This window comes from Hippoglossus hippoglossus, chromosome 5 (assembly GCF_009819705.1).
Source record: "Hippoglossus hippoglossus isolate fHipHip1 chromosome 5, fHipHip1.pri, whole genome shotgun sequence".
Lineage (NCBI taxonomy): Eukaryota > Metazoa > Chordata > Actinopteri > Pleuronectiformes > Pleuronectidae > Hippoglossus > Hippoglossus hippoglossus.
In genome coordinates this window covers 5101381-5113982 of record NC_047155.1, presented here as the reverse complement: position 1 = coordinate 5113982, position 12602 = coordinate 5101381, and the positions used below count along the sequence as shown (strand labels likewise).

At 41.6% G+C, this 12602-nt stretch overlaps 3 protein-coding genes across 18 annotated transcripts in view; 1 reads left to right on the top strand and 2 right to left on the bottom strand.

Annotated features, from left to right (window-relative positions):
* The window catches only part of chd5 (chromodomain helicase DNA binding protein 5), a 37467-nt gene extending 33487 nt beyond the window's left edge, over window positions 1-3980 (bottom strand). For 5 of the 11 annotated variants that reach the window (XM_034586420.1, XM_034586423.1, XM_034586418.1 and 2 more), the window contains exon 1: window positions 3328-3979. In XM_034586420.1, coding sequence (XP_034442311.1) covers window positions 3328-3394 — 67 coding nt within the window. In that variant the 5' untranslated portion in view covers window positions 3395-3979. Of the gene's footprint in view, window positions 1-3096; window positions 3202-3327 lie in introns of those variants that run through there. The other 6 variants (XM_034586416.1, XM_034586421.1, XM_034586417.1 and 3 more) reach the window with 3 other exon arrangements.
* A 1221-nt stretch (window positions 3981-5201) lies between these two features.
* Window positions 5202-9330, bottom strand: rpl22 (ribosomal protein L22). Its single transcript, XM_034586443.1, has 4 exons — window positions 9242-9330; window positions 8221-8331; window positions 6781-6905; window positions 5202-5390 (listed from the first exon to the last, which is right to left on the bottom strand). The coding sequence occupies exons 1-4, from the start codon at window positions 9251-9253 to the stop codon at window positions 5246-5248; spliced, it is 393 nt and encodes a 130-aa protein (XP_034442334.1). The 5' UTR covers window positions 9254-9330; the 3' UTR covers window positions 5202-5245.
* The window catches only part of rnf207a (ring finger protein 207a), a 19429-nt gene continuing 16099 nt past the window's right edge, over window positions 9273-12602 (top strand). The window contains exons 1-3 of one of the 6 annotated variants that reach the window (XM_034586434.1): window positions 9973-10533; window positions 10666-10696; window positions 10925-11115. In XM_034586434.1, the coding sequence (XP_034442325.1) occupies window positions 10925-11115 (191 nt within the window). In that variant the 5' untranslated portion in view covers window positions 9973-10533; window positions 10666-10696. Of the gene's footprint in view, window positions 9385-9972; window positions 10534-10665; window positions 10697-10924; window positions 11116-12602 lie in introns of those variants that run through there. The other 5 variants (XM_034586435.1, XM_034586436.1, XM_034586437.1 and 2 more) reach the window with 5 other exon arrangements.

Below are 12602 nucleotides of genomic sequence, written 5' to 3'. Positions count from 1 at the left end.
ACGGACCAGAACGCAACACCCCTCATCTGCTAATACACATTTTAAGAAACGGCATCCTTCGTGCTTTGCCTACGTGCACGCGGAGCAGGGAAAAATGGTGTCAACCTTCGCAGTAAAGGATCCAAAAATAGACCCTGTTCCAATTGGGGATAACATATGTAGGCAAACAAAAGCCCCTGATAATCTTATAATTTTAGGGACGAACAAAACAATTAAAGCAGAAAAACACAACGGAGCAATCTGTGACAGTGTGAGAACCCCGGAGTGAAACAAAGGGAATTAGGACACTTTTATGTGCCACAGCAAATAAAAGCTGTGATGGGACGGCATTTAGGGTTCCTACGGCTCCACGGGGACGCAGCTTCTGCGTTGTTGCCTTTTAATTGCACGGGAGCATCTCGATGCCCGGGAAAAGGGAAAAAAAGAGCTGTGATCTGGATTCCTGACCTTGTCTGTCAATTTGACGTCTGTCGATGGAGGTCGTAAACTGCTCCGAAAACCGCTTCCTGTAGCGGCAGCATAAAAATAATGGCTCCGCATCTCTTTATCCCCGTGATGTGACGAGTTAAAATAAAAAAGACAACAGAGACCACGGATTGTATTGTGAGAACAGCACAGAGGATATCTTCATTTATCGACATCGTTTTGTCCATTTCTTTTGCTCTTTATTATGAGGGATGACGGTATTAACACAGTTCCACTGGCACATTTACAGCCCAAAAGATTCTATCAAAGCACGTATGAAGCAAATGTGACTGACACATGAAACTATTGTGTTATTAACACCGGATTACAACCCACATATCTTCACTCACCTGCCATAATCAATCGCACCTTTCCTTCCTCATACATGTTTAACCAGGCCCTGGGTTATTGGGGACACGCATCAGTGCCCGTGTTCTCCCTCAGGCTACGGCTGGCAGTCAGATGATGCCTCAACTTCTCTCTCCTTCTCCCCTTCCCTTCCCTCCCTCTGTCTGCCTGTATTTTTCTCTCCCTGCTGAACACATTCACAAAGAAGCCTGCAAGTATTGATCTGGCTTATCAAAGATATAATATATATATATATATATATATGTGCCGGGTTTAATATTCCGCAATGCTCAGGTCTTTTAACAGAAAATAACTGGGGGAAAAAATGCCTTTTTTTGTGTGAAAGAAATACGAGATTTAAAGGCTCAAGACCTTGAAAACAAACCCGAAATATGAGCCAAAAAAAAATCAATGAATTCACAATCATGTGACAAAACCAAGGCAATGTGATTCTGCAAAGGCCTATTGTTGCAATATTCAAGCCTGTATGACTAGACTGTATGTCTTTACTTCAGGACTGTATCTAAATCTGGAGCAGAACTGGAACATGTTGGATAAAACACTCTTATTCAGCAGCACTTAAGCCCTTTGTTTGCATTGAAGTCCTGTGCTCCCTCAGTATTTCATTATAACCAGGAAACTTTTTTCACGCAGTGGTGTGGAAGTGAAATAGAGGGCAGAGCAGCATCTTTGAAGTCTTGCCCTTGACATCAAACCATCAAATAATGTGACGCTCAGAGCGAGCTGCATGGGGGGGGGGGGGGGGGGGGGCTGCACTGGATCAACTGTGCAGAGTCATAACCTCTTCTGCTCCTACCACAAAGGATCAGGAAACCAGTGTATATTGTTATAGAGACTGATGGGGGGGGGGTGATGATGACACTGATAATTCTGATACCTGATATATTCCTGATAATTATATATATGATTCCGAAGATGTTGTTATCAATCCCTGAAAGAAATGTGGGGCTTGATATTTTACTCTTTTGTATAAATAACCATGAATAAAGAGAAAACACAAATATAATCAAATATATATATATATATATATAGAACTTGAATTAAGGGTTAATATATTTTTCTGCATTGTTTATTCTGTGAAATAAAAGTTGGTATCTGCAAACATAAATAACGATACCAATATGTCTGTGAGAGGCTCATACGATATTATCTGTCGACCAATAACATCGGTCGAGCTCTTGATTTTGGTGAAGCTGACTGATGGGTGACACCCCAGTTAGCAGAAACTACGTATGACCCCAGAGTTTATCCCACTGCTGGTTTATCTAATCACAAGCAGAGCAACAGTCGTCGTGCAGCAGTGAAGAATATTTTATATTTATATAGTCGGCACAACATAAAACTACGATTCCCCGAGCTAATCAGGTGTTTTATCAGTTTCCCCCAGGTACAGTTACATTTTAGGGACCATTAAGAACCACTGGGGACCTGGACACATGCCTTAAACACTATCATCCTAAAGAAAACCAAATGGACACAATGTTGGAAGAAACCTTCATCTATGAAAGGAATCGACATCTCCTCCTGTGAGTGGATGTTTTAAGGAAAGCAGCAGATTAGTTTTCCAGGCAGAGGAACTCGGCTGTTGCCCAGATTCTGGTTTGCGTGCAGCCACCATGTGAACTCTATGAGCTGCATCTCAAGAATGTGGGTTAGAGCTGAATGGATGTGTGGCGACCCAACCGGGGTCGTCAGCTGAGCTCGGGGGCCGAAGACGTGATGAGCAGTGTTTACTGAGGTCTGTGCACGTGGCTTCCACACCTCTGAGGCCAGGGGATTTTTTTAAAAGTTGGAGCAGAAGTGGAGACAAAATGAACACGGATGTTGTCACTGGAGCCCGATTCTACATGCATGCATTAATGGAGAGGGACAAAAATCATCATCACTGCATTGCACTGAATAAGCTGACATGGTTACACACAGCAAACTTGTTTTTTGGGGGGGGGGTTTGAGGTGAAGACATTCACTTCTACATGCACACATTGATTGATTGATTGAGGAGGATAAAGAACCATCACTGCATTGCACTGAATTGACTGTCATGGTTTCCCCACAGCTGTCTGACACAGAACTTGTGTGTTTTTGGACTTGAGGGTAAACACATTCACTTGTGCACAGCATGCAGGAGAAGAAACAGGAAAACAGCCCAGAGGAGCCGTGCAGGAGGGGTTTTCATCTCCAGCCTCCAGATCAGGCATGTGAGGACAGCCTGGGGCTAATCCAAATGTAAAAAAAAAAGAAAAAGAAAAAGCCTGCTCCCACCTTAGAGACACTGGGTCGTGCAGGGATATAATGGCATGACTCTGCTGGCTGCACCCCACCCCTCCTCCACATCCTCCAGCACCGCTCTCAGGAGCAGGACAAGCCCTTTTCCCCGCATTCAGGGCGAAGCGGCGCAGAAACACAGTGAAGGACACCCCGCCTCTCTACCCCCCCACCCACCCCCCCACCTCTCTCCCACCCTCTCTCTCTCTCTCTCTCTCTCCCCCTCACCTGGCAAATCGTCTTCAAAATCCATGTCGTCCTGTCCCTCGTCTTCATTACTCAGCGACCCCGGCATCTTCAGCTCATAGCCCCCCAGTCCCCCGCGGTTTTTTCGGCTGAGGAGACTGAAAGTTAACCCTGCAGCCGCCGCAGCTTCTTTCTTCACCTCCAAAAAAAAAAAAAAAAAAAAAAAACTGCAGGGTAGTCGTCGATGTTTTTTTTGTTTTTTTTTGTTAATTCCTCTGCAGGATTAAAAAAAATAAATTAATAAAAAAATCATGCATGTATATATATTTTTTTATTCCACTGATCTCTATCCAGGTCCTCCAGTCTGAAAAATAAGAAAGACGAAAATGGAACACACATGCCCAGATTGTGACGTCTGGTCTGTTGCCATGACGATGCATCCCATAATTTCACCCACAACTAGTTAGTCACGCTCGCCTTAGTTACCAGCTCTAACCAACTAGTCGCGCGCGGAGGAAAAGAGAGAGAGGGAGAGAGAGAGAGAGGAACACGCACCGTGCGGCGACGCCACGCATGTTTTTTTTTTTTCTCCCGCGACCGGACGGACACTCTTTTTTCCCGCGCCCGTCGCGTGCCCCTGCTTCCCTGTGGTGGAAGTCCAGAGGCACGAGACACGAACTTCTGCGGCTTCACTGTTCATTCACAGGCTCTGCTGCTCTCGATAGGAGGGTGCGTGTGCGTGTGCGTGCGTGTGTGTGTGTGTGTGTGTAGGGAGGGGACATTCCCCCCCCCAATTTAACATTTTATTGACTTCCCCCCCATTTTTATCAAATGCCTGAAACAACCAGAGTAAAAATATTTTCATCCTTTATTTTGCCAACTTTCGGCTTCTTTCCCCCCAACACACACACACACACACAGAGAGAGAGAACTGCAGCCTAATGACTTCATGCTGAGGAGTCCTGCCTGCCAGTGGTCTAACTGTTGTCAAGGTTACCACAGCTGGATGCCCCACAGAGAGCGATGACTTCCAGCTTCACTTTCCTTATCGTAAGATACACAAATCCAACAGCTGCGTGTGAACGTCCATTTCCTTTGTGTTCGTTGTTCAGAATTGGAGCCGTTTCATTTATCGTGGCTTGTTCATTACGTCTGTCCAGTATAACTGTTTATCTCTTCTGGTCATTGAAACACATTCACCCACTTTTAAAATTGTATGTTCCCGTAATTGAATTTGTTGGGGCCAATTTCTGCTTATAGGTAACAAAAAACAAGTTAAATTTTCTCATTTGCCGTCTCGATTCAGATAAAAGCATCTTAAAACAAAAGTAAACCGATAGTATAGTCGGCTATGTTACTGATATGTGTCCACTTCAATTAGATTGTTTATTACGGCTCTAAATCATTTAAAAATAATAACGAGTGTTGAGTGTTGTGTCATCTCTGACGAGATACTAAATGTGAATATACAGAATGAGTAAGAGGGAGAAGGTTTCGACTCCAGAAGCACTTTAAAAACACTTATCTGCAGGTACAGTCCAAGAGCTAAAGAAGCAGAAAACATTGACTGAAATGTCGTGTCTCTCTGCTTTTTAATCGATCTGTATTCATATGAAGTTAGGTTTTATTAGTTTAAATAATGTCATCTGGACCTAAAACACCTAAAACAAGTATCAGTGTTTGTGTGGAGAAACGTTCAACTTGTCATAAAAGAAACTAGTCGAGTGATAAATCGTGTTCGGCTAATGGAAGATGGTTTTGATATCCGTCTACATCAGGAGAATATTGGACGCTGCCCCCAGAGGCCAGTTCGGCGACATGTGATACCCGATGGGGTCTGAGATCGTGTGTGTGATACCCAGGGAGGAAATTAAATCAAACCATTAAAATAAAACATAAAAAATAGGAGGAGACACTTTTTCCACCTTATTTTGAACTTTTATTAAAAGTGGTCTTAGGTTTAATCTTCCTCTTCCTCCTCCTCTTCATCCTGGTTGATCTGGAAGTAGCGCAGCTCGTAGCTCTCCTTGGTGTTGGCCACGACTCTCAACCAGTCCCTGAGGTTGTTCTTTTTCAGATACTTCTTGGTCAGATATTTCAAGTACCTGAAAGAGAACAGAGGGGTATACAAATTAACAGAGGGGTATAATAATGTTTAATATACAATACATTTTCACAATCTATTCAATTGGGAATCGGCTAATTTTTACCTCAGATGCACTAAAGTCAGGATTTTGTTTTTAAATATTTGACACAATAATTGAAGATAAGGTGAAGTAGCCGAGTACAGAAACACCCTAGAAACACAAAGTTATCTCTCAAACTACAGAGACTGAGTGTACAATGATAAACTCTGACCAGGGTTTTTGTAGGCCATCAGTTTCAAGCTGGTCCTCTTGATCGTATAGTTTTCGATTTATACTACCCACATCAACAAACCAAATACTACAAAAAACATCTTGTTTGTAGTTTTATTAAAAAGGTACCAATATCTGATTCACTGAGAAGAACTACAACAAATGGAGAAATGACAAACTGTGCATGCTGCCAAAACAAATTTTAACTCCTGATGGAATGTTTAAAACTTAGCTAAATGTATCAAGATCAATTACGTAATATTTTATCACATTTATAGCTTTGTAAACTATAAAATTCAGATTATTAAAATGGCAGACACCGTTAAAATATCTTCTTAAACTTAATTTATTTTTTTAAATAGCACAGCTTTGATAAATGTTTGACAAAAGCTGTGTTTTATTTTGTGTGTAACCTCATTTTATTCCCCACTGTTGTCGACTGACAATCTCTTGATTTAATTTCTGTCCTTTAAACTCCATTTATTCTTTGTTAGGCAGTTATAATTTTTGTAAGTAAAGATTTATACAAATAAAGTTTATTATATGCATTACTAGTAGATACCCGAGTACCAACATCCTACTGGTAAATATGAAGTGGTCCATGTAAGAATCAAAATGGTAGCGTCACCCTCTGGTGGTGGTGTTCCCAACTTGTGTATCTGTGCTATGTGGAGTGAGAAAAAAGCCGAACACAGCTTTTTCCATTACGTAACAAACCACAAATATTTCACAGCCACATGTGAAGTCTCGGAGGGTTTGTGTACTCAGCTGACATTTTGGGCAGCATCACTATTATTTGTAATAAAAAATTTAAGCCGTCTTTGTTTGGTGCCTTTTTATTTTTGTCTTTTACTTAACTGTTGTGGATACGTCAATAATATTAAACAAAAGGGACTTTTTAAATTACTTAAAATACTTCCATTTTTTCAGTGAAGCTTTGCCTTCTCCTCTCTTATATACAAAACTGCACTTTTTACACCCAAGCATGTTTGTGTCCCAGTAGCGAGCATTGCACAGAACAGTGGTTGAGAATTTCTAGAATTTCAAACGTGACTGATTAGTTAAAAAAAAATAAAGTACTACTTCAACTGATGAAACATAACTAACTGACAGCTATGAGTTGCAGCTTATTTTGTACCTCTTAGAGAAGGGAACTTCAGAGTTCACAGCAATTTTGCTCTTGCTCCTCTCGATGGAAACCACTCCACCTCCAAGGTTTCCAGCTTTGCCGTTCACCTTGATGCGCTCCTGCAGGTACTGCTCCTGTAGTTGCAGAGAAAACAACAAGTCACACACTGACAGTAGAAACTGCCACATAACAGCGTATTCAGTCTACCTTAAACGGAATAAGATCATACTCAGATTAAAGGCTGCTGCACACTAGAGGATAATCAGGCTGATTTTAGACCCGATTTGTCCCTTCTGACAGCCGCGGGACGTTCATGACTGGAGGTCAGTGTGGCATTCTTTTAGGCCCAATCCCATTTCACCCCTTGGCCCTACCCCTTCGTTTTGCACGTTCACGTGTAGGGGTAGGTTGTAGGTTGTTCCAATACCTGTTAGTACGGAGGGCTAGGGCTAAGGGGTGGGGCCTTATACACCTCCAAATGGAGATTTTTTTCAGACCCTCACTTCAAATGGAGGGGTACCCAGAATGCCTTGCGAATCACCGGCAAGTTGGGAGAGAGATCCACAAATGTAGTATTTTCTCCATTAATACTCCAAAAAAATCTTAGTTTAATATCATTCCAATGTATTATGGTCACTTTTTTCACAACAACCTTAAAAAAAAGGATCGTGAGCGTGCTAGAGTTAGCATACTAGCAACCCTTTATTTGCATGATAATCCCATCATGTCGCATCACAGCCTGATTAAAAACGCGTGCTATGTAAAACAAGTAGTTAGCCCAGCAAACGTGAACAAAGCTGAGCCCAAACATCATTTAACCTTTTTTGTCCTAACCCAGCTTGACGGGCCCAAGTTGTGTATTCAGTTTTCACAGCAATATGCAACATTGAAATGCAGCTGGTACCAACTGCTTGCCCTGGGTTTGAATGTGAGCAAGTAGTTAGAGGTAATGTTGGCTTGAGAACTCAGACTATACTCTGTGACATGTAAACAGAAATATGAAGGGAATATTCTAAGAGCAACTCATGTTACCATAAATCAGGGTAATGTCTTATTCAGAATAAAGTCAGAAGATTGATATCCATATATACTACAATAGTTGATATTCATATCCATTTATAGAATTTGTACAGTGACGGATTTAAAGACTTATGTTTATAAGGGTTGTTTTAGTTGACATCTTGTTAGTTGCCATATAAACTACACTGGATTATAGTTTGATCGTGATGAACTGACTGGACATCACCTCCAGTGACTCAGGAAGGATCCCACTGATGTGACAGCATTGTTAAACACTGGGCTTGTGTCTGACAGCTGCTGTTTACTGATCAACAAGCTGTCACTCTCTGTGGGGCCTTCAAGTCTGAGACCACTACCACATTCAGGTGAATGGGAAAGTGGCCTCTTACTTTTATGACTCTCCTGTTATGTCTGAACTGCTATACTCACAAAGTTGGCAGCGTCCATGATGCCATCTTCCACAGGGTGAGTGCAGTCCAGGGTGAACTTCAGGATCTGCTTCTTCCTCTTTCCACCCTGTTTCTTGACCACCTGTCTTTTCTGGAGCGAGGGAAAAATGCAAAGTGGTTAAAACTCACAGAAACGACCATCACATCATGTGACTTCAACAGAACACGTTAAATTAATTTGCAAATAACGTAGAGAGCTCATAACTGTGAATCTTCATGTGTATTTTCACTAATGACACTGTGCAGATTGACAGATGGATAGACAGACAGATAAAGAGATATAGATACACAGATAGCGATAAATAGACAGAGAGGTAGAGATACAGATAGAGGGATAGATAGACAAATAGATAGAGATTGAAAGATATATGTATAGACATATAGATATACAGATGGTTCAAAAGGTTTTATTTGTCATATATAGAGTCCTGTACAATGACATTTTTACTTTGCCTTCTGCTACAAATACCGTGCTTTAAGAGTTATAGGAAAAATATAAATATGTGCAAACATCAGTAATGCATTGGATCGATAGATAAAGAGATAGAGAGATATATGTATAGATAGACTTCCTCTTTCCACCCTGTTTCTTGACCACCTGTCTTTTCTGGTACGACTGGTTTTACTAACCTGCATGTTGGTTATTAAAACTCACTCAAAACGACCATCACATCACACGTGACTTCAAATCGACAAGTTAACTTTGTTCGTATAACAACTTTAATACTAATAAGTGAACTCCTAACTGTGCATCTGCCCGTTTAATCCCCCATAACACTTTGCGACGTGCAGCACACGGCTAACCGCAGCTAGCTAGCGTTAGCACGGGGAGCTAGCCCCAACGTGGTGCTCGTCGACAGAGTAAACAAGGCGAAACTACGCGTTCCACCCGCCACCGACACGAACAGTAGTGACGGTAGATGGAACCGAATCGTGCGGATGTGGAAGAGAAGCTGAAATACACCGTGTGAGGAGGTTTATTCGACCGTGTGTCTACTCACCGGCGGGGCCATGGCTGACACGTTCAGCTAAAAGGAAGGGGGAAGGTTGCGCAGGAGGTTTAATACCGCGCCGCCAAATCGATCGAGCGAGCGCTCTCTCATCGAGTTATCTGGGATCGACTAGGAAGCGGCTCAAGTGACAGGTAAGCGAAGTAGCGTAGTTTAACGCGGTTTACGGGCTACACGCGTGGATTTAGACGCAATTTTCAAATAACAAACTTCACTGGTGTCTCAGACAGTTTTAATAACAGAACAACAACTTTCGAAATGTTTTATTTTCTGGCAAATTGCTGCCAAAACAGTCATTAATCAACCTGAAGCTAATTAAGCTAATTTATTTAACCACATAAATTAGCTTCTATTTTAAGATTCAACAGATTGTTATTGTTTGTGTACAAATACAATAAAATAATGTGAGGACTCTAGAAGCCTAATCGGAAACACCCACAAATGAAGGCTTTAAAGTAAAAACTCATTGTAACTAAGAAATACGTAAAATAAAACATAAAATGTTAAGATGTATATAAGCTTTAATAAATGGAAACAATAAGAATCATGTACCACACTAATATGTGCCAAGTCATCTCCATGACAACTAGATAGATAGATAGATAGATAGAGAGATAGATAGATAGATAGATAGATAGACAGATAGATTGATTGATTGACGACAGCATGATAATAATATAATAATAGGAATAGCTTAGTAATACTACAGTAGCAGTTATGTAGTGATAAAATATGTATTTATGACTCACATCACATTATATATTATACACACTATGTCAGGAATGTGAAATTATTACAAAGTAATCACTTTCAGTTCTTTGCTCTCGAGGTATTATGGACAATACATCTTTTGTTTTATAGTAGTGAAATTAACGTCATTGTTTTTATGCATCACAACCAAACGTTTAATTTATGTAGCACTTTGCCAACACACTTTACAAAGTGCTTGAAAACAATCCTTTATATGACAAGTTGAAAGCATTCCTGTTAACGTATTACAGTAAGTACACTGCTGTTGTGTCCACCCCCTGCCCTCCATTCACTCTGCTATGATGTCCAAGACTTAATAGCAGACATTAGTGACAGGACAACTGTATTCGCAGTAATACAAAAAGTATGGGACAGCAATATTAAATGTCCCTCTCGCTCTCTGGCAACACTTGGGGGCTGGCATTAGGTGGGTGCTGTCAGCTGCCTGGCAGCGGGACCCCACCAGCCTACTATTGAAGAGTTTCTGCATTGCTGTCATTCCTGCTGGGGGTAGCTGATAGCACCACTGAAAGGTAAGACAGTGGCTCTCTGCTTTCTCCACACTGACATACTGCATTTACAGTAAGTTTTGTTAGAATTTTCAGTGTGGATAATGTTTGTGATGTTATTTTCTTGCCATCTTTGGACTATGTGTTGTCGCTGAGGGTCTTGACCACGTATCACACATCTGAGAAGGTAAATGAAAAAGAAAAAAGTTCCTCTTGTTTATTTCGGATAATATATGACTCTTTTGATCAAAGTGTTTCATGTCATGTCGGCTTAGCCTCTCTTCTATTTGGACTGTAATTCAACACCATGCTGAGGATTCATTGTTTAGTGATGGGATGATGTGGCCTTTTAAAAAAACGTCAATCACTTGACACACGCTCGCAGTCTTTAAATATTCACACACTGTGTTTACAGATGGCCGGAGGAATCTTCACCAGTTTGGATCATCAGTATAACGTGGACTGTACGAGCGTCCACCCCCTCATGTGTCACCTGTGCCACGAGCAGTACCAGTCCCCGTGTCTGCTGGACTGCTACCACATCTTCTGTGCCCGCTGCCTGCGAGGCCGGACCAGTGACAACCGTCTCAGCTGCCCCCTCTGTGGGTAAGGAATAGCACTGGGAGGTTGATGAGGAACCATTTAGGCTGCATGTAAGTTATAAATCATGAGAGCAATGGAAAAGTCTTGAATTCTGGACAATTTAAGCCTAAAAACATTTCCTTATATGTTCAAACTATAGACTCCATAAAGATGGCCGACTTGTTTCCACTTCTTTCCACTATGCAGAAATGAAGCTAAAATATCCCAGAAACCAACGCTGCACACTCGGAGCCAGACTCTCGAGCATTAGCGATCAGGGGATGAAACCGAGGTCGTGAGGTCCAGTTGATACACATGCTCGACCAATCACGAGTCAGTCTCAGCTGTCAACCATGACGTCTCACCCCCTTTTTATATAACATCAAATAACTCATTAGAACCAAACTTACCAGAAACATGAGACCTTGAACATACTGTATATTAGTGTGATAAGAACTACCTAAAATTACAGAAACCATAATTGAGAAAGAAACTATTTAATGTGTACTTTGATTTATTTCTAGTTAGGTCCATGTCCTATTCATTAACATGGAGGAGGCAGGATTTACCACCTATACTGCAGCCAGCCACCAGGTGCTTTGGTTTTACATTTGGGGAGCTGTCATGTTGTCTGTTTTTACGTGCAGTCTATGACTCATAATAAGTTAAAGAAAAAAACACAGTGTTTAGTCTGAGTCTTGATATCTCACCTGAAATATGGAGGTCAGATGTCAAGGATTGACTGTTATTGGTGGAAAATTGACCTCCCACAGCTTGTACTGTATCATGATGAAATTGGTGATCTCAAATTGCTCAAGCGTGACTCAGCAGTTTAAATTCCTGGAGTAAAATAATATTTTTCTTCATGCACGAGGCCATAGTCTTCCCTCAGGCCCCAGTCTTGGGCAGCGTGGCTCAAAGGGATTTGTTCCACTTAAGGTGATTAGTAGATTGGTTCGGTTCATGCGGTAGATTTGGGGGAGAACCCAATTGGTTTGAGAGAGAGTCAAGTCACTGTGTTTCTGCTCAGTGACCCTCTGCTGGCCTGGCGTGGGCAGGGCAGCACTGAGTGGCTCTAACAGCTGCAGGGTCATCCCGTGTCTCTGATTTAGCCCTTGGCCTCAACACCACTAAGACCGGTCGCACAGCAAACAAAGCGTTCTGGCATTTGCCACCGGTGCCAGCAGCTTATGGCAATCAAAAGCAGTCACATGATACCAATCTATTTCATCCCCTATTAAGGAGGGACTCGTGATTTTACAGTCACCTTCAGGTCTGCGGTAATAACTGTCACCCATCGAAACACATAGGGATGTAATTGACCTCTAATGCACGATGTTAAACCTGAAATATTTTCTGCTGCATCAGATGCGACTTGAACTAGCTTTTGTGGATTCTCTTGTGTGTGTGTGTACGACAAGAAAGTGAAAATGTGCTGTCACTACATTTTTCTCAGTTGTTCATATCAAGTTTCTTAGATATGGTGATGTCCTCTGAGGACATTATGTTTT

Bases quoted from the DNA above. Each gene is read 5' to 3' on its own strand.
- rpl22 (XM_034586443.1), bottom strand. The intron at 6,906-8,220 runs GTGAGTATAGCA...CTGCAACTACAG, and splicing joins TCATGGACGCTGCCAACTTT to GAGCAGTACCTGCAGGAGCG. The intron at 5,391-6,780 runs GTACAAAATAAG...GTTCTCTTTCAG, and splicing joins GAAGTTCCCTTCTCTAAGAG to GTACTTGAAATATCTGACCA.